The sequence below is a fragment of the Phaethon aethereus genome (genome assembly GCF_964289735.1).
Source record: "Phaethon aethereus genome assembly, chromosome: 2".
In the NCBI taxonomy this organism is placed as follows: Eukaryota; Metazoa; Chordata; class Aves; order Phaethontiformes; family Phaethontidae; genus Phaethon; species Phaethon aethereus.
The window spans coordinates 93593504-93613659 of NC_138582.1; the positions used below are offsets into that span (position 1 = coordinate 93593504).

A 20156-nucleotide genomic window follows, 5' to 3' on the forward strand; every position below is an offset into this window, starting at 1 on the left:
CTAGACAAAATCTTGCTCATCTGATGAAGAATAATAAAAAAGCTGAGAACATTGAGGAGTGATGGGGAAGGGAGAAATAATGCAGGTCTTAAAAACAGACCTAATAGCTGACTGTGCTTGGTCTCTGTGCCGTATTTTACCCATTACAGGGACAACCCCACACTGCATTTGAGAGGCTGCAGGCAATCTCCCACTAGCAGCTTCATATTTTTTAAAAGAAGTGAAGAAGAAGTCATCACCTCTCTCTGACCCTCATTTGTCTCGGGCTGTACCAATGGAGTCTCTCTCAGTGTCAACCAACAGCTTTACTCTGGACCTTTACAAAAAGCTGAATGAAACTTCCAAAGGCCAAAACATTTTCTTTTCTCCTTGGAGTATTGCAACTGCTCTCGCCATGGTCTACCTAGGTGCAAAAGGTGACACTGCAACCCAGATGGCTGAGGTAAGCTCTGAAATTAGCAGTATATCACCTTAGAGGTGGTTCCTACATAAATTGCATTATTCTTCTGCCTATGGGGAACAGAAGGGAACAACGTGGGAGAACAGTGACCTACCATAATGGTAGGTACAGGAAATAGCCCAGCAGTCCTGCAGGTCACTGTTCTTCCACTTTATTTGCCAAGATCTCCCAGCTCTGTACTACCCCTGCCTCTAGCTTACACTTACAGTTCCCAGAGCACTGCGAGTTGTCTGCCAGAGGGAAGTTATTGACTTTAGAGACTACTGCTGGTCTTCCTCAGAACTCTACCTTCCATTTTAACTGCCTTTTGAACAGAATAATTCACCTGATATAGTGCTCAAATAGTAATAAAGAGACAGTTTTGTTAGCGAAAAAATGGAGCTAAGATAATGTACAAAAAGGAGTGCGCAGAGAGAAAATCACTGCTTCTAGACCCCAGCTGGTTCTGGAAGCAGTGTATCCGCTTTCTCATACTGCATACCAAAGTCAGTAAGCTCTCCTCAACTTGTGCTGGGCTGCACAGGAGCAGTACAAATACCTTTGCTTGTGACATAGTCCATAAATAAGGTAATCCTCCCAAGAATAATGGAGACATACTAGTACTGAAAATATGATTTCATGTATGCCAGCTTTAGCAAAACTTTTCAGTCTTGTACTCTTTTAGGCTATATGCATTTACGTAAACATGTTCAATGTAGAATTTTACATTTCTGTCTCAGTAGTAAGACTCTGAAGTGCACTATGCTCTTTGTTGTGCTTGGTCATGATCTGAAAATAAATTCCATGTAGCCAAGCATGAGCTGACCATTTATCTGAATAAATTCATATTTGAGCCACAATATTGAACTATTATTAAGCAGTAAAGGTGACTAAAATCTATATAATAATGATACTGTTATAAAGCCTAAATCAAGAGTAAGGTCTTGTCCTCAGTAACTTTTAGTAGACTAATTGTCATTGGGCATGACTGGTGAATTACCACAGAAAACGAAGATAATTACATAACCCTTGGGCACATTTATCTTCCAAAAACAAGCTGTCTTTATGAACATTTATTATCATCACAGGTTCTTCATTTTAACCAGACTGCAGGAAAAGAAGGCTCATCTGAGACAACAAGGCCTTCTCTGGGGAGACCAAAGAAAAGAAAGATGGTATTTATTACAACAAAAGACTCAGAGAAAAAAAATCTCTGAGAAAGGGATGGTTCACCACAACTACTGCTTTCACCTTCTAACATTTGCTTGTCTTCAGTCTCTGTCTACTCTCTCACTTCAGTAAGAACTATATATAGAAAAAGCGAACAAGCAGACAATGTTACCATAAAACTCATGAACTCAGGCCTTCAAAACCAGAACTGAGACACTAACTGCATTTTGATTGGCCCTAATACTGTGTTACTTGGTTTGAGCTGGTCTAAGGTAATATCAACAAATCTATTGCCCTAACATGCTTAGGACAGTTCTACTTCTTACAGCTTCAGTTTTGGGTTTTTTTCTGTAGTGAAAAACAACTACTGCATTCACACCTGACTCCAGCCCTACCCAATAAACTCCCTTCCACCTTTGTCATGCATGGACATATCAGGCAAACAAAATTCCCCTTTAAGCTAATGCATGCTGATTCACCCTTGTTCATCAGCTCCCCAGAGACCTGCCACCAGAAGTAACTGCCCAGATATTTTTCATCAAAGCATTAAGCACCAAAAGGCTTGTAAACTCAAACAAGCCATGTTTCTTTATCACGGAAACTAAAAGAAAGCTCAAAGAAACTAAATTAGATAAACTGGAAATAAAAGTGGAGAGGAAGTTATATCATTCTCTCCCTAGGTGGTGGGGGATGAATCTTCAAGATGAATCATTACATTCACATTCATTTTAGCAACTCACTGACTTTCTGAGTTGTAGCGAAGTCTGCCTAATGTGGTCCTTCAGGCATTTCCCTCCATTACCTCATCAGTCTGTTCCTGTCCCATTGCAAAACCCAGCCTCTCCTATCCTGTGTCCTATGGCTACCAATTCTTTCCCAGGTGTCTCAGCATGAGTGAGAAAAGACCAGAGCAAGGAATGCCACCTGACCAACCTTATGGCAAGCCACCATGAATCAGTGGCACAGACTCTCAGTGTCTCACATGCAGGGCATGGTATATGCCATGGAGGAGGAGACTGCACCCAAGCAGCTGGAGGGGAGCAGCTGACAGATCGCAGCTTACTCCTGTTATTAGTGAAGCAACAGCTGGCAAGCAAGCTCATGCTCCCTAAAACCATCAACAACTGACATCCAGGACAGGCTCCCTCCAAAATCCAAACAACAACAGCAAAATTCGTGTGAAACAAAGACAGTCTGAGTAGCTGGCAAATCCATGCCCTGACATTAGTGTCTGTCAGAGCATGTCCTCAAAAGCAGCAAGGCTGCCTTGTGACACTGAAAATTAGGCCTGACCATGACTGAAAAGAGGAGATTCAGCTGCCTCATGCACCATCAGCTGATGTCCTCAAAGGCCTACACAGCACTCTAGAAACAGATCATCACCCTACAGACAGAAAACAATTTGTCCCGTTATACATAGTGCTGCAAACATGCAACATACTCAAAAAAGAGCTCCATCCCCTGAAATTGCTTTTTAATTCAAACAACCTGGACATTTTAAATTACCACAGCAGGTGCAAGAGACAGAAAAAAATATTCCATATTCATTGGTGTCTCTTTCCAAGGATCCTGAGCACAAGCAAGCTGAAAACATCCACTCTGGCTTCAAAGACCTCCTGGCTGTCATAAACAAGCCCAGAAGCACCTACTTGCTGAAGAGTGCCAACCGACTATATGAGGAAAAGACTTATCCGTTACTGCCTGTGAGTTGAACATTTTAACTTAAGAATATTTTGACATTAAGAGGGGTTGTCAACAGAGATGATAAAAATTTTCCAAATGATAGTACTGTGGTTTCAGTGAGAACATAAGGACAGCCACATAGGGCTAGCCCTCCACAGACACGAGGCACAAGAGGAAATGTATGGGAACAAGACACGCTGTGTAGTGATGCTTCTCCAGAATCTGCTCTGGTCGCCAAGCTATCTGCAGCTCAGGAACTTCCTGAACCAGAGGACATGTCTACTTAATAGACCTTGATGAGCCATTTTTCATGAATTTGCAGACTTGCCCTTTGAATTTACCAAGCCTCAGGACCAGGAGTTCCACAACTGAACTACACTGTCGGAAGCGCCTGTGTTTTTTGAGCCTGCTACCTGTTGGCATCATTATTGGTTTGTTTTTTTCTCTAAAGGACACTTCTCCATATCTCTGGTCATCCTCGTCCCCTGTCTCTATCTTTTATACTCTAGCATTTCTGAGACTGGGGAGGCCAGAGCTGCATAGAACTCAAACAATGGGCACACCATAGCTTTACACAGTGGAATTCTAATATTCTTTCTCTTGTTCCCTACTCCTTTCCCGGTAACTCTTAAAATTGTGTTTGCCTCTTTGGCCACTAATGGGCAGACTTTTTTCATGCAGCTGTCCATTATAGCTTTAACATCTCATTCCTGAACAGTAATAATCACTTTCTGTAGTGTACCCTTCACTGGATCGTTTATAAATGTTTTCATATATGTATTTTAATGTAAATATTTAGACATGTATTTTATAGAATAAATATTTTAGCACAGATCCCAGCACATATCCCTGTGATAGTCCACGAGTAACAACCCTTCACTGCGAACACTATTTCCTCCTACTCTTGGTTTCCAGTTGTTTATACAAACAAGATGTACCCCTGTAGTCCCATGGATGCTCAGCCTTTGTTGAGAAGTCTTACGAAATGCCTGTCGGTAATCCAAATAGACTGTAATGGCTCAACCTTCTTACTCACACACTTCCTGACACCTTCAAAAAACTCCAACAGATTTGTGATTTAGGAATCCCTATTACAAAATGCTGTTGACGCTCCTCCAACATGTCATGTTTATCCACACGCCCACTAGACCTATTCTACTCATTTGCCCCGTACAGACTCATGAGTTTGTAATTACCTGTATCTTTGAAATCTTTTTAAAAACTGACGTTGTATTAATCATCTTACAGTTTCTTGGAAGGTGGTTTTAAATGAGATTACTGTTCTTTGATCTTGGAGTTTGTTTTGATCTCCTGAGTAATTAGTAATTTGTCCTTCTGAATGCTTATTGCTCATTTTCTCCATAATCTCTACCTATACTTTACAGAGAATCTAGAGAATTTCTACAAACTGTTTCACAGCAGACAGCAATGCAAATGTTAATTCTGCTTTTCTACATTACTTTATTCTACCCAAACATTCGTTTTATACATGATCCTCTATTGTCCTTACAAACTCTTGGCAGGTTCCTCGCCTGTGAAGCAAACTAAAAGCCTTGTTTCAACTTCATATGATACTATTCTTCCCTCTTGTACTGAAGTCTACATCATAAAGCAGGAAAAAAGTATTTAAAAGATATAAAATGTCATGTTGAGAAACTGAAAAGAATGTGAAGAATGTTTGTTTCATGGGATATTTCAAAATTACAAATTTGCAATTTGGATTTCAAACACAAAAATATGAAGTATCAGTTTCCTTGAGGCTGAAGTTTGATCTGTCCTTAATAGTTAGCACAGAATGTATCAGACCTTATTTTAAGGGTTATCCCATTTCAAACAAATTATATTTTCTTCAGTTATGTATTAGCAGATTGTATAATCTGCTGAAGTGATTATTTCTAACATTTTCATAACTTAAATTTAACTAAATAAGCATACATTTTACAATTCTATCTTTCAGAAATACTTACAGCTCATTACAAGCTATTACAATGCAAAGCCACAAGCTGTAGACTTTAAAACAGCTGCAGAACAAGCCAGAACACTGATCAATTCATGGGTTGAAAATGAAACTGAGAGTAAGTACCACTCTCATGGCTTTTTTCTTCTCTCACTTTCAAATCATTTGTATTTCCACATCCACATTTATTGCTCTTGCAGCCAAGGATCCACAAAAGACAGAAACTTAGGGGAGGTGATGAGAAAAATGCAGTTAAATGGCTTGAAGAATGCCCCTCTCCAAACCCAACTGCTGCTCCTTGCAAGGTCCTTCCCTTGATTCTTCAAGCTGTAGCCTGTTTTTAATTATTTCTGTTAAGAGGGAGGCACAGGTAGATACTGAGTGGCTCCATTCTTATTAGTGAGGGTTTTATTACCAAAATTGCAATAAATATATTAAAAAAAATAGAGCTAACTCAGAAGCCATTTTTACCATATATATCATGGTAAATCACCATTACCATATTTATCATATATATTTTACCATGAAAAATGTACAGTAAAAAAATATCCCAAATGCAAACATTTTTTCTAGATAGATAGGCACAAAGAAGGCACAATTAAAATTGGTGAGTTACACAGTCACGCTGGAATAACAGTCCTATTTGTCTGATTTTGAAGGGAAAATCCAGGATCTGCTGCCTGCAGGATCTCTCAATTCTCACACTGTATTGGTCTTAGTAAATGCCATTTATTTCAAAGGAAATTGGGATAAGAAATTTCTGGAGAAAAATACTTCTGAGATGCCTTTCAGAGTGAGCAAGGTAAATTCCCTGTCTGTATGCCTGTTATCACATGTCAATATGTCTATTACTGAAGAGCAAAAAACCTCTAAATATTTCACCTGCATTTTGTATGCCACTGCAACACTACTCATAGCTAGGCACATCGTATAAACTCACTGAGAACACCAATTGTGAAAATAAGTCAGCGTTACCTTACTTACACATATCCATGAGAATATGATTTTCACTTTAATTAATAGCTCTTAGTATCAAAACACTTGGGAACATCGTGGTTAAGTAGCTTAAGGACAAGAGGAAATTTCCGTAAGGACCAAAGTCCCATTTTCAAAAGGGACCGAGTTGCTTTCGAGAGCAATGCTTACACGCCTATGTCTCTCTTCTGCTTCTGAGACACAGTCTATACTCCGAGTTCAAGAAAACTGAACCAACTGTTCTTTCCTCACGCACCGTAAAACCTCAGAGGGAATTTTCATTTTCTCACTCCTCTCTCCCAGCTGCTGTTGTGCAGCAGTTTTTACCCTCTCTTAAATATGTTACCAGAGAGGTGCTACCAACATCACTGACTGGCTCAGCTTTCACCAGTGACAGGTTGATCTTGGAGCTGGCTGGAACTGGCTCTGCCTGACATGGGGGCAGCTTCTCCTCACAGAACTCATCCCTCTAGCCCTCCCGCTACCAAAACCTTGCCACATAAACCCAAAATACTGGTGCACAGAGAGGGTTTAATTTACAGGGTACCTGATATGAAGCCTACAAACATATAAACTCTTGCACTCAAATGTAACTCACATGTAAAGGATAGTGGACATATTAGTAAAAGCTCTGTGAACGTAATACAGCATAGGAGTTCAGAAGGCTGTTGGGTAATCCAATTTCATTTGGTAATCCAGTCCTCTATGGTTTGGGGAAGAGGAAAAGCCAGCACAGGTCACAGAAAATATGGTTCAGAGGCAAAGTGAAACAATCAGTATTGCCTGGAAGTATAAAACAGGCAAAAGGGTTTATGGCATCCTGGGGAAGAAAGCCAACTTTTTTCCCCCCAGTCAAGGTCCTCGCTCTAAAAATATTTGGGAGAAAACATGAAACAGTTGCAGTAGTTACTTGCTTATCAAAGCTAACTTCTTTGTTTTAAATTGAGAAATACACTACATGTGATTCAGGTAGCAGGTAGATACCGTATGTGTCTATGACGATTTTTTGTGAAGATCCCAATGACTTTGAAAAGTCATTCTTTCACCAAAAGCACTTTCACCAAGCACTGGAACAGGCTGCCCAGGGAAGTGGTTGAGTCACCATCCTTGGAGGTATTTAAAAGATGTATAGATGTGGCACTTAGGGACATGGTTTAGTGGTGGACTCGGTGATCTTAAAGGTAAGTTCCAACTTAAATGATTCTATGAAAATGGGGTGTATGTGATACTGTCCAAAGGAAAGGGTACTGAGTATGCAAATGCTGCTGAGTTTTGTACTTGTTTCCAAATTTTTGCTTTCAGTTCAATGAAGCAAGTAATCTTTATCATCCATTTTAAGGAATGAAGTAACATTATTTTTTATGTCTGATTTTTTTCACAGACCAAGACTAAACCAGTACAGATGATGTTTCTGAGAGATACATTTTTGATACTACATGAACCAACCATGAAATTCAAAATCATTGAGCTGCCATATGTGGAAAATGAACTCAGCATGTTCGTTCTCCTACCAGATGACATCAGTGATAACACTACTGGTCTGGAGCTGGTAAAACTGACCTACTGTTCCATGACATACGCTATGAGACAGTAACAGAAACAGATGAAAACAGTGAGGAAGAATGAGTTTCAAAATCACAGTAGAATAGGTTCTGATGTGTGTATACTTTGTTTCATGTTCTATAACACCATGATTTCTCAGCTTAGGATTCAGGGCATCCGACAACATTGCAAATGTATTATTTTACTTAGGGATATGCCTAAAAAGTATGTCCATGCAATTGTCTTAGCCAGTTTTGTGCCCCTTTTTCTATTGCTAGAATAGCACAAGAAAAGCAATGACCAAATCTGAATCACCATGCTCTAGAGTTATCTTCTTCTGAGGGCTGTATTAATTCATTTTTATGTGATTTGAAGTCTGGATGTGCACCTGATATTTTTGTGGTAAGGTTTTGTTGTGGTTTAGCCCCAGCCGGCAACTAAGCACCACACAGCCGCTCGCTCACTCACCCTTCCCCCAGTGGGACAGGGGAGAGAATTGGGAAAAAACTCATGAGTTGAGATAAAAACAGTTTAATAGGACAGCAAGAGAGAAGGAAACAACAATAATACTACCGACAAAAGAATGTACAAGAACAAGTGATGCCCAATACAGCAATTGCTCACCACCCAGTGATTGATAGCCCGTCCCTGAGCAGTGATTCCTGCCCCCTGGCTAACTCCAGTTTATGTACTGGGCATGATGTTGTATGGTAGGGAATATCTCTTTGGCCAGCCTGGGTCAGCTGTCCTGGCTGTGTCCCCTCCCAGCTTCCCGTGCACCCCCAGCTTTCTTGCTGGCAAGCCAGCACGAGAAGCTGGACTGTTCTTGACTGCTTAGCAACAGCTCAAAACATCAGCTCGTTATCAACATTTTCTCATCCCAAATCCAAAACACAGCCTCACACTAGCTTCTGTGAAGAAAACCAACTCTATCCTGGCTGAAAACAGGACAGGTTTCTCAAAGTAAGTGCTGACTACTCTGACCCAGAAAGTATCAACAGCCACTTATGACCATGCCAGGATCAGTTTCAGATTCTAAACAGATCAGGGCAAGCATTTTTTAATCTGTACCTGAGGTCTCATCCATTCCACTTATTTACCACTACTAAGAGAAAAGTCATCCGTATACACACACAGCAAGTGCCTATCAATATCATTCCGAGTCATACATTGCAAAAAAGCAATATTCTTCACACCAGAAAAAAAATCATTAACTAGTCTAACAGTGCAGGCCTATACCTCAGAACCTTTAAGGAAACAGAGTTTAAGTCACTGACAGTCTGATGTCACTCATTCCAGGTTGAAAGAGAGCTGACCTATGAGAAACTGGATGAATGGACCAAATCAGCCAGCATGATGAAAGCTGAAGTTGATCTGTACCTGCCCAAGTTGAAGCTGGAAGAGAATTATGACCTTAAATCCACTTTGACCAGCATGGGGATACAAAATGCTTTTGACCCTGTTCAGGCTGATTTCACAGGGATGTCAGCTAAGAAGGATCTTCTCATCTCAAAAATTATTCACAAAGCTTTTGTGGAAGTCAGCGAAGAAGGTACTGAGGCAGCAGCTGCCACAGGTGTCCTAGTACTGAGATCAAAAGCACCAACAATGACTTTTAAAGCTGACCACCCTTTCCTCTTCTTCATTAAACACAGCAAATCCCAAACCATCCTCTTCTTTGGCAGACTCTGCTCACCCTAGTCAGAGTTACTCCTTGCCCTGAAGAGCAGGAGACACTCACTTGCTAGCTCAGAGGCAAATACAGAAACCTGAAACTCCTGCTACAACTGGGGGGAGTAGGACCTGAACCCTTTCTCCATCAGACCACACAGCCCAGGGCCTGAGGACCAGCTCCCCCTGTGTTTGTCTCCTACCCCAAAGGACAACCATGGCAGTGGGGAGTCCACAATGGCTTGCAACCACAGAACAATCCTTGTTGCCATTCAGACCAGGCTATCAAGGGTAGCTCTGTCCCCTAACCACTATTAGCTATGGCATTTCTAGCACTGACTTTCACAGTGATGTGTACAAATATATACTAACAGAGGCCCTTTCTTCACCCTCATGACTAGGGCCCCTGATTCAGATGTGGTCTTAGCACTTGCTCCCACACCACAGCAGTTAGACCCTTCTCCTGTTTAGCCCTTGATTAGGTCCTTGCATTACAAATGGTGGCAAGCTCTCCCCACCCAAGGCCTGCGGCCATTCCCTTGGCTGCCTTCCACATCCCAGCTGTAAGGCTTCAATCAGCTCCCAATTTCACCTCAATTGGCTTCACATGTTACTCTAATAACTCCTTAAAAAAAATTTAAAAATAACGCCTCTGTGAAAGCTATTTTCTCACTCAGACCCGCGGGTATGTGAGAAGGGGCACGTATAGTCTCTGGCTATGGCAACACATCACTTTTGGTCTAAACGACCCCTGCTTCAAACATAAATAAGTAAATAAATAAATAAGTAGATTGTCATGGACTGGTGGTGTTTTCTGTCAGCTCTGCCACGAGAGGGAGGCAGAGGTGGACAATCGCCGGCTGTAGCAATGCGCGACACGCGGATATGTAAGAGAGGGAGTGAAGGGAACCGCTAGATACCTCCGCAGTGGTGGTAGGCGGCGGCCATTTTGTCCAGGGGGTGGGAGAGAGGCGGGCGGCGACGGCGCATCCCCGCCGTGACAGCCAAATGGCCGTTGGCTGCTGCGGAGGGGAAGCGCTGCAGCCGCTGGGTAAAGGCCGGGTCGCAGCTGGGGGGGAGCTGAGCCCCCGCCCTTTCCCCCAGCTCGGCAACCCTTCCGGGGAAAGGGAAGGGCCCAGGGAGGAGGGGAGCGCGGCGCCCCTGGGGTGAGTGCGGCGGCTCCGCTGGCCTGCAGATGTCGTTTCCTCCGGGAAGTTTGCGCTTGTATTGTGGTTTTGTTTTTTTTTTTTAAAGACACAGAGGCTGTATGGCGTTGCTTTTATTAACTCTTTCGTGACGTGGTTTCTGCTTCTTGTCTGCTGGCGTCGTAGCAGTATGTAGGGAATGCTTTTTATGTGTAGGAGTGATGGGGGTACCGCGGAAATGCTGAATTTTAATGTGTTTCATGGTGCCAAGGCCAGTGCGGCGGCAGAGGAGGGTCTTTTTGCCCCTTCCTATTCCCCAGCCCACGCCCTGGCGAGTGCCAAACCCCTGGCTTCTTGTGTGTGAGCGTACTGGGACAGCGTCAGATTTTTGGGGCTCTGTCATCCCCTGTGTCCTGCCACCTGCCCCTGGAGAGGTGCAAAGCTGGGAGCCGTTATCTGGAGCTGCCGGAGATCTTACACTACAAGCGTTTTAACATCATTTCCAACTCTCCAAAGCCTAAATCCTTTCCCTTAAGAAAGCATGTTTTGATTCAGGGGATGAGAAGAGGGACTTCTCTGCTGCAGATGCAGCTTCCTCTGTGGAGATGGACACTGCCTGATGCTCATCACCCTGAGTTCCCTCTCTGGCTGTGTTTGCCATAGTCAGTTTGTGACTCCTCTGAGGCAAGGTGAGGAGGCATCCACATATACCAGGCACTAATCCGTGTCCTAGTCTTGGTGGGATGTGTCTCTTGGGATGGAGGGCAGTTGTACTCTGCCAGGTTCCCCCATGGCAAAACTGGTAATTGGGAAAGATGCTGCAGTGTGTTGCTGCTGTTTATCTAGATACAGCCTTTGTGTCCATAAAGACTGTTCTAAAGCACAGGTGTCGACTGCTGAGAATATATGCTTTGGATTCATAGTGGTAGGAACACACAGCGTCAGGGCATCCAGAAAGCTCCGCATGAGTGCCTCGCCACTGACCTGCAGAGCCCATGGGGAGACCAGAGTGAGAATTGAGTTGCTGTAGGCAAACCCTCTGATCACTGAGGGTTTTGCAGCAAACAGTTTACAATCGACTGACAAATACATGCTTGTATCATATGTTTTTTGCTCCCTAAAATGCAGTAGTTCTGTGTAGTCTCCAAAACAACTCTGATGAGAAGGGTATCAGTAGTTACATTGCTATTCATGAGCTGCAGAGAAAGCATGGATAACTACAGAGATAAAACTCGTAGCCTTGTGTCCCAGTTGTTGAAATATTACAATTTAGTTAAATGCACTGATTTTCAGGTAGGCAAATAGTGTGAGCAGGGTCCTTTTGTCTGTAAATTGTTGTCTGTCATGGAAGCCCTACAGAAACTTTCTAGATAATACTCTTTGCTGCTGTCACTATTCCTGGGCATCTTCACCTCAAGGTCAAAAAAATCTTATTCCTAGCAATCTAATAGGTATCAGGATAGTAGGAAAATTCTGGTCTTCATTGTAGCCAACATGACCTGAAAATACTAAGTGCCTCATACTTAACACTATGAAGTACAGGAAATTAAGTTACTTGTTTCAGACAGAATTGGAGAACATCAAACACTGCAATAGGTTGCCAGGAGAGGTGGTAGATGCTCAGTCCCTGGAAACATTGAAGACCAGGTTGGACGGGACTCTGAGCAACCTGATCTAGTTGAAATGTCCCTGCTCAGTGCAGGGGGATTGGACTAGATGACCTTTAAAGGTCCATTTCAACCCAAACTATTCTATGATTCTAACTAGCCACACAGCTGGTATATGTACAGTATGACAAGGCATCAAGCTTCACATGTTGAAAGATGCATGTACCATAAAGTTATGTTTAAGAAGGTTTTTTTATTGTGTGTGTTTCCGTGTTGTAGGCAATAAAATGGAACTAAAATGGACTTTGGTTTTTTTTTGTACTACACCAGGAAATTAGTCAGCTGTCATGCTGACCAAATAACTTTTTTCTTTTTTAATCTCGTAGGACAAGTCATTCTGCTGACTTCTACCAGACTGACTGTTAGGCTTAAAACACAGCGTGTACACGTACAAGTAAGCTGAAGGTAATACTGAAGATATCTAGACTTGGAGAAGGTAAGAGTTTATAATTCTGCCATTCTGATGCCTAACTTTTTGTTCTGGTTTCGCTATAAAGGCAAATAATTGTCTTTGAAGTCAAAAGAGATTTCTTTTAATAAATCCTAAACAAAATACTGTTGTATAATCTCAAAAGGTGTAATATTATCCAGTGAAGAGTCTAATGACACCAGTGGGAATTGCTGTCTCTGTTACAGGTATGGGATTGAAATAGAAAAGCAAACAATAAATACGTAAAATAACTCAAGTGCCTAGTATGGGATGTAAGGTGCTTGTCCCACCAATTCAGTTTTTCAGAGAGTTGATAATTTTTCAGCCTTATTGTTGAATAGTTCATACTGGGAAATGTAAAAGAAATAACTTTGTATTCAAATAAATGTGAGCCGTTCTTGTTTTGTGTTTTATCTCCCAGCCTCTGAACCATGGATAGCCTCTGTGCAGCAAATACCACTTTTGCACTCGAACTCCTAAGAAAGCTGTGTGAGGACAAAAGCAGGCAGAATCTATTCTTTTCTCCTTTTAGTATTTCTTCTGCTTTGTCTATGATTTTGCTGGGTTCAAAAGGTAACACCGAAGCCCAAATAGCAAAGGTAAGTCTAAGTAAACTTAGTGTATTGAATTTGGGACCATATGAACAACAAATCTGTGTTAGGTCTGTGACCTGCACTTATGCTAAACTATTATTGTCATTCTGGTCTCAGAGAGCAGAGGTCTTCCTTTGGGATGTATGTAAACAATAGCTGTTTTTATAGGGGAGCTTCCTTCAGTATGAAATTGAGACTCCTGTTTTTTCTTGCGTGTGGGTTTTGTGTTTCTGTTTTTTTGAGACGGCGAGGTCTTCCTTCAACATGTCATTAAAAGGTACCTAGGATTTATTTTGTAGGTTTGACCATCTCGCTACATAAAATATTTTCTTCTATCTTCTCTAGGCTTAATATCAGACTATACATGTTTTGAAAATGTAGCCAGACACATTAAAAAAAAAAAAATTAAAAATCCACCCTGTATGCATAAGCCAAGCTGCACCATGGTTTAATTTTTTTTAAACTTGGTCAGGTGGCAAATACCACTTGGTATATTTTTTACATACGCAATTGACAGTATTAAATTCATAATCATAATCTTTGTTATTATGCTTGCCTCTCTCATGAAGTTGAAGAAGAGTATAAACACATATTTTGTTTTCTTTTAAATCTATACAAGTTTCTCCCAAATTATATTATCGCCATACTTTGAGATATTCAAAATCCATATTGTCATAGTCCCGCGCTACCAGCTGTAGGTAGCCCTGCTTGAGCAGGGGGATTGTACCAGATGACATCCAGAGGTCCCTTCAATGTCAACTATTCTGTTATTCTCTAATGCTTGGCTTGAGTGAAGGAAACTAAACTTCTGCACCCCAATTTATTACTTGTACAACATCTGGCTGGGTGCATCATATGTGACATGCATGATAAGCTCCAGATGGGAGGTGTGATGAAAAATGTTTTGGGTTTAAGAACTGTGACTTGAAACAAAAAGTCATTTTAAACAAAAAAAAATTGCAGTGAAGCAGTGTGTTCAGAGAAGGCATGGACTCTGCTGACGATGTCTGTCTCTACAGGTGCTTTCTCTGAACAAAGCCAAGGATGCTCATAATGGGTATCAATCACTTCTCTCTGAAATTAATGATCCAAATACCAAATACATACTGAGAACTGCTAACCGACTTTATGGAGAAAAGACATTTGAGTTTCTGTCGGTAAGTAACCATTAAATTTGTGGCATTTTTTAGCATAATGTACTTGCTACCTATTTCTTTTGGAGGCCAAAGGCAGGCTTTGGGTTTTACTTCACAGATTTTCTAGGCTGTGATATCATGTGATAGATTGTGCCAAAGCCTGGTAACTGAACTTGGTGGAGAAGCTCCTTTTAGATAGCCTGTGATCTGAATGCACAACTGGTGCAAAGCACTATAAAATTTATCAGAGACTAAATTTTCAGGATTCCATGATCCATTCATACTTTGGGCTGTAGCACAAATGGTGTATCTCTTTTCCCTTGACTGTGTGTAAATATGATAAGAATTGTTACTTCTCTTCAGCATGGGCAGTATTTTGTAGTGTTTCTGTTATGCAAGTCATTGAGAGAACATACTGAGAGGATTACGTTTGACTCCTTTAGATCTTCTGATAAGGAAAATCTTAATAAGAATAATAGTATTGTGTTATACATGTTCCTTTAGATGCTTCCCTATAAGCAAGAAGATGTAAGGCTTTTATTTTTTTCCCTGGGAGTGATTTACAGTGATTCTTTTTATGAAGAATGCTAGTGTTTCATTTGTCCAGTAGATAAAAATTACATGGATTGTACTGTAAAACTTTGCATCTGTGTAATACTTATATTAAAGCAGAGAGGTATGTTTTTAATCTCGAAGAAGAATGTTTCCCCTTTGAAGTAAAAATTTTCTATTAGTCTGGGAGGTTTAACAGGAGAATTTATGTATAGAGAAGCTTACAAAAATCGTAAGTTCTCTCACTGAAGAAAAAAACAACCCACAAACTAGCCATGTAATTTCTCAATTATGTAGAACTTTCTAGCATAGTAAACAAGCCATTTGACTTAGTAACATAGAGTGGACAAGTCCTAGTTCAAATAGGTGTCTAACACTTAATACTGTCAGACAAAACTTCAGTGGCTCTGTATGAAGCTGGGGGAGGTGAGCGGGCAGATTTTCTTGGTGTATTTAAGAATCATCTCTGGCTGAATGAGAGTAAAATATATTGCTGAAAAGCTGTTCTGAATGTCCATGTAGTCATTTATAGAGTCGAGTCAGAAATTGTACCATGCTGGACTAGAACAGACTGACTTCGTGCATGCTTGGGAGGATTCCAGAAAACAAATAAATGGCTGGGTAGAGGAAAGGACTGAAGGTGAGTGTTTTGCAGAATGTGCCACTGTATTTAATGGCAGCCAGGGCTTGGGTAAACAGCTATTTCAAGATACAATATTGTGAATTAAAAAAAAAACAACACTGAGCTCAAGCTCTGTTTGGTACATAATTCTCTGATCTATTGTGTATTAATTACAGAGTGGATACTGTATTAGATAATAACTAGATACATGCCAAACTGTTTAAAAATTGTGTGTGTTTTCCTGTGTACCATAAAGGTAAAATTCAGAACCTATTGTCGGAGGGGATTCTTGATTCACTGACCAGACTTGTCTTGGTGAATGCCATCTATTTCAAAGGCAACTGGGAAAAGCAGTTTAACAAAGAGAGAACGGAAGAAAGGCCATTTCAAATCAACAAGGTATGATGTGCTAAAATGCTGATAATATATTATTACTCTGAAGTATCCTAAATAAATACATTTAACTCTGAAGGAAGAAAAAAAAAATAAAACCATTCAATCAGGGTTACCTAGGGTAGGCGTATGAAATTCTTTATACCCCTCCTTTTAATACAAACACTTTTTGTTTAGTTTCTGTTAAGTTTCACATAATTACTAGAAACTTTAATATAACAATTAAGTATTTCTTTCATTCTGTCTCTTCTCTTTTCCTTTAACCTTGTTTGTTTGAGAGAGTTAGCCCTCTACGTAGAGAACTGAGGAGAAGAAAACAGTTGAGTGAAGCTGTCAGTCTATTTGAGAATTGTGAACAATTTCACAGAAGTCAGTGAACTTGATTATTTTAGGATAAAACTGGTGTGGTTAAGAAAAGGAATGTTCCTATAGGTTCTAGGCAGAAAAGAGCATTTCTACATTTGCAGAAACTTCTGAATGTAGGTATTCTTCAGTCAATTATTATTTTAATATCAGAGTCTTTGGGATACAGGTAACTATTGAAGAAAGTTTTAAGGTGTAAGATTGAGGAATGCTGCCATGGCTTACCCAAGGAGATCACTTTTAGATAAGCAAACAACTGCATGACTCTTGTAAAACTAAATGGCTTAAGTTTGCATTTTCATTCTACTAATGACTAGGTACCAATAAGCTGCAGAAGTCTGTGAGTAGGCTCAAATGAACAATTGAAAATCCCAGGTGTAACCTGAAGTTTTAAGCTAGTTATTTTACAAGCTGTCCAGTAGCAAAGATTTACTTTAACATCCAAGGAGCCTTTCCAGGATCCTGTGACATTCTTTCTGTGACTCTTGCACTTCTCATGAATTACTGGATGATTTTCACATGCTGTGTGGCCTTTTCTTTGCTTGTCCTTCCTTTTCATGTGTCATTGCTGCTGCAAAATAATTTCTGCCTTATTCTCTGTGGGCATTGTTTCAATGGGCTTCATTTTAAACCCCAAAAACTATGTACTTTGTATGGTTATCTCATGAAGTAAGGGAAAAAGCAGTGAAACTCTTAACTGAAAAGGAGGAAATAATGATGTAAACAATAGTAGCTGATGCCCCATGTGAAAATGGAAGGAGATAGCAGAGAATGAAACCAAGAAGAAAAATCTTTCCTTCCTATCCATGTGACTTTTAAAAATTCAAAATAATGCGCTCACTTTCTTGGCATTTTAAAATATTTTAATTCCTCTTTACTATAGCACTTGGAGCCCCATGGACTAAAACTGAAAGTACCTACATTAAAATTATTTTGTATTCATTTAAAGCAAGGAACACAGGTCCTGTTTCTTACCAGCTCTGTTTAATGCTTGTCACTAGTTCTTAAGTGAGCAAATTTGTGTCCTTGCCTCTTTGTCTGTAAGTTTCCTTTAAGGCATTTCCACATAAGCAATTAAAAATGGAATCACGGGGATCCTTACTTCTTACCTCTTGCTTTACAAAAGACAGTGGTGGGGCTGTACTCTGTGTTGTGCTTAGTTCTGTTTAAGTCAAATTCTAAAAGCCCCTGCCTGCTTTGTATTTTGAGACCAGCATACTAGCTCAGTACTAACTGTTGACATCTCTTTATTTTTAGAAAGAGACCAAACCTGTACAGATGATGTTCAAGAAGGATACATTTAACATGACCTATATTGGGGACTTCCAGACCAAAATCCTTGAGCTCCCTTATGTGGGTAATGAACTCAGCATGATCATCCTGCTCCCTGATGCAATCCAGGATGAATCCACTGGCTTGGAAAGTGTAAGTTGTTGAGCTAAATGCAAAGATGGTCTGTATATTTCCAGGGAAGAGTTTGATATTGCATACAGACCTGCAGTTCAATTTGAAAACCATTATGTCATTGGTGCTCAACAGCAGCTGAAATGTCCCATACCTCCCTGCCCCCAAAGTGATTCACGTGCCTTGTATCACTGCCGGTCAAGCTGTGTGATGCCCCCTTAGCCAGAGGCTCTGGAAGAAGACCTGACCCTCCTCAGGAGCAGAGGTTATGGTGAAGGCATAGTCTGGTGAGCATCTTATATGGCGAGAGGGGATCTGGGGGAGCTAGTCCTATAGCTTGTCCCATAGATCTTCTGTTCTGAACAGCTGGCAGGTTGTCTCTGGCCCATCACCTGGAAACAGGCTCACAGGAAAGTGTAGAACCTCCTCTGTTGTGGAGGTATGATACAAGTTTTGGCTATTTCGTACTCTGGAGAAGGAACTTAATATGGCTTTGTAACACTGACTGCAAAGGGCATTGTGAGGAGACTTTTTTGTCAGCCTGAAGGAGGATCCTGTGGTTAAGAGACATAAGAACTATGTCCAGTTCCTTTGGGACCTTGTCATCCGTTCTTCTGTGCCTTTGCTTACCATGTGTAAAAATGTAAAAACAAAACAAAAAAAAACCACCAAAAAACCCCACACCCAAACAAAAAAAAACCCCAAACCCACCAAAAAAAAACCCCACACCCCAATCTAACATCTTTTTATAAAAGTAAACTTTATGTGGAAGGGACTGATCCTTACTCTGTCTACTGAAAAGCACACAGGATTGATCTCAGCAGGGGCCATAGTCTCTAGTGAGAAGTATAACTTGCACTTGTGGCTTCAGACTCTCTAAACCCTGGAAAAAAGATGGCTATTATGCACTATGTAAACACAGTAATGCCACTTTTGGCTGTATAGAACTGACTCTCATTTTAATTATGTAATTTTTCTCTTTTCTTTAGCTGGAAAGAGAACTTACATATGAGAAGCTGATAGATTGGATCAATCCTGAAATGATGGACTGCACAGAGGTGGTGGTGTCTTTACCCAGATTTAAACTGGAAGAAGATTATGCTCTGAAACCTCTTCTGAGTAGCATGGGAATGCCTGATGCATTTGACTTGGGGAAGGCAGACTTCTCAGGAATCTCAGCTGGCAAGGAGCTCGTGCTCTCTGAAGTAGTTCACAAGTCTTTTGTGGAAGTCAATGAAGAAGGCACTGAAGCAGCAGCTGCCACGGCAGGGGTGATGATGCTGCGCTGTGCAATGATTGTTCCAGAGTTCACTGCTGATCATCCCTTCCTCTTCTTCATCCGGCACAACAAAACTTCCACCATTTTGTTCTGTGGCAGATTTTGCTCTCCCTAAAAAGGAGATGTCTTGGTAGAAGAGCTGCCGTTACACAGTAACATTCTGTTTCTTTAGAATAGGACTACTTTGTTTGCTCTAATGATGTCTTTCAACTGTGCCTGAAATCCACTTCTGTGGTCTTCATCTCGGGCTTGAATAGAATCACAGAGCCACTTAGACATACACAGCAACTGCCATTTACAACAACTCTCTTGCCCTGTGCACCTGAGTGCAGAGGCCTCTTAACTTCTTGCTGACACAAGAAACATCCCATTTGCTCAGCGAACGTCTGTCCTGTAGTCCCTGATGCACTTCACTTCATATGGCCACCAGGCAGCAAGTTGAGCAGGAAGGAAGAAGTTGATTTTTGTTTCTGACGAGGCTGGAGCACATCTTTAGCTCCTTTCCCCCCTTTTCCTCCTATCCCTGCCCTACCTCTTTTCCTCCAGACTCCTCCATTTAATGTCTTGATGCATTCCCTAGAGATGAATGGAGTCATTGGAAGCCTGTTCCAAGTGTTGCTAAGCATCCTGACTAGACAGACAGGGGTTTTTGGATAATAACTGGGCAAGCACTTATACTCTTATCCCCATTCTTGCCTGTCTTTGCACCAAGTGTCCTCATAGGGTATTTAGGGGGATGATGATCATTGTTGTATCACCACAGGACACCTGGGCTTATTGCCTATCACCTATTTTATTAGTCCTTTAACAAAGAATGTAATGAAAAAGTGTATGGTGCCTATGCAATGTTTAAGTGACAGAGCTTTAATTTTTTGCTGCTGCTACATTTTTTCCTATTCATAGTTTCTGAAACATACATTAGTTTAACTAATAATACCAAAGACATATCTGAAATAGCTTTCCTAATACAGTGATTTGTTTTGCTGTTTCTGTTCCTGAAATAATAAAAGAACTGTAAGTGCTGTAGGTCTCTATTTTTTTTTCCAACCATAAACTACACCCTTTTTTTTAATCTGCACTATGAAGAAAACAATTATTTTGTGATAAGAGTACAGCCAGCTTCTATGTAGCTTGT

At 40.8% G+C, this 20156-nt stretch overlaps 2 protein-coding genes across 2 annotated transcripts; both read left to right on the forward strand.

Moving 5' to 3' along the window:
• The first annotated feature begins 271 nt into the window (after nucleotides 1-271).
• Nucleotides 272-9520, forward strand: LOC309417878 (heterochromatin-associated protein MENT-like). Its single transcript, XM_082015459.1, has 7 exons — nucleotides 272-442; nucleotides 1528-1614; nucleotides 3175-3312; nucleotides 5250-5367; nucleotides 5909-6051; nucleotides 7606-7773; nucleotides 9066-9520. Exons 1-7 carry the CDS (start codon nucleotides 275-277, stop codon nucleotides 9465-9467), a joined length of 1224 nt encoding a protein of 407 aa, XP_081871585.1. The 5' UTR covers nucleotides 272-274; the 3' UTR covers nucleotides 9468-9520.
• A 3590-nt stretch (nucleotides 9521-13110) lies between these two features.
• LOC309417874 (serpin B6-like) lies at nucleotides 13111-19136 on the forward strand (the record flags this gene model as incomplete). Its single annotated transcript, XM_082015449.1, has 6 exons — nucleotides 13111-13278; nucleotides 14292-14429; nucleotides 15483-15600; nucleotides 15839-15981; nucleotides 17596-17763; nucleotides 18732-19136. The coding sequence occupies 6 exons, from the start codon at nucleotides 13111-13113 to the stop codon at nucleotides 19134-19136; spliced, it is 1140 nt and encodes a 379-aa protein (XP_081871575.1).
• Nucleotides 19137-20156: the final 1020 nt, after the last annotated feature.

Excerpts from the sequence above, each read along its gene's own strand:
- LOC309417878 (XM_082015459.1), top strand. The coding sequence starts at position 275 with ATGGAGTCTCTCTCAGTGTCAACCAACAGCTTTACTCTGGACCTTTAC. Across the intron at positions 3,313-5,249 it reads AGACTTATCCGTTACTGCCT|AAATACTTACAGCTCATTAC; the intron begins GTGAGTTGAACA and ends TCTATCTTTCAG. Across the intron at positions 6,052-7,605 it reads TGCCTTTCAGAGTGAGCAAG|ACCAAGACTAAACCAGTACA; the intron begins GTAAATTCCCTG and ends TTTTTTTCACAG.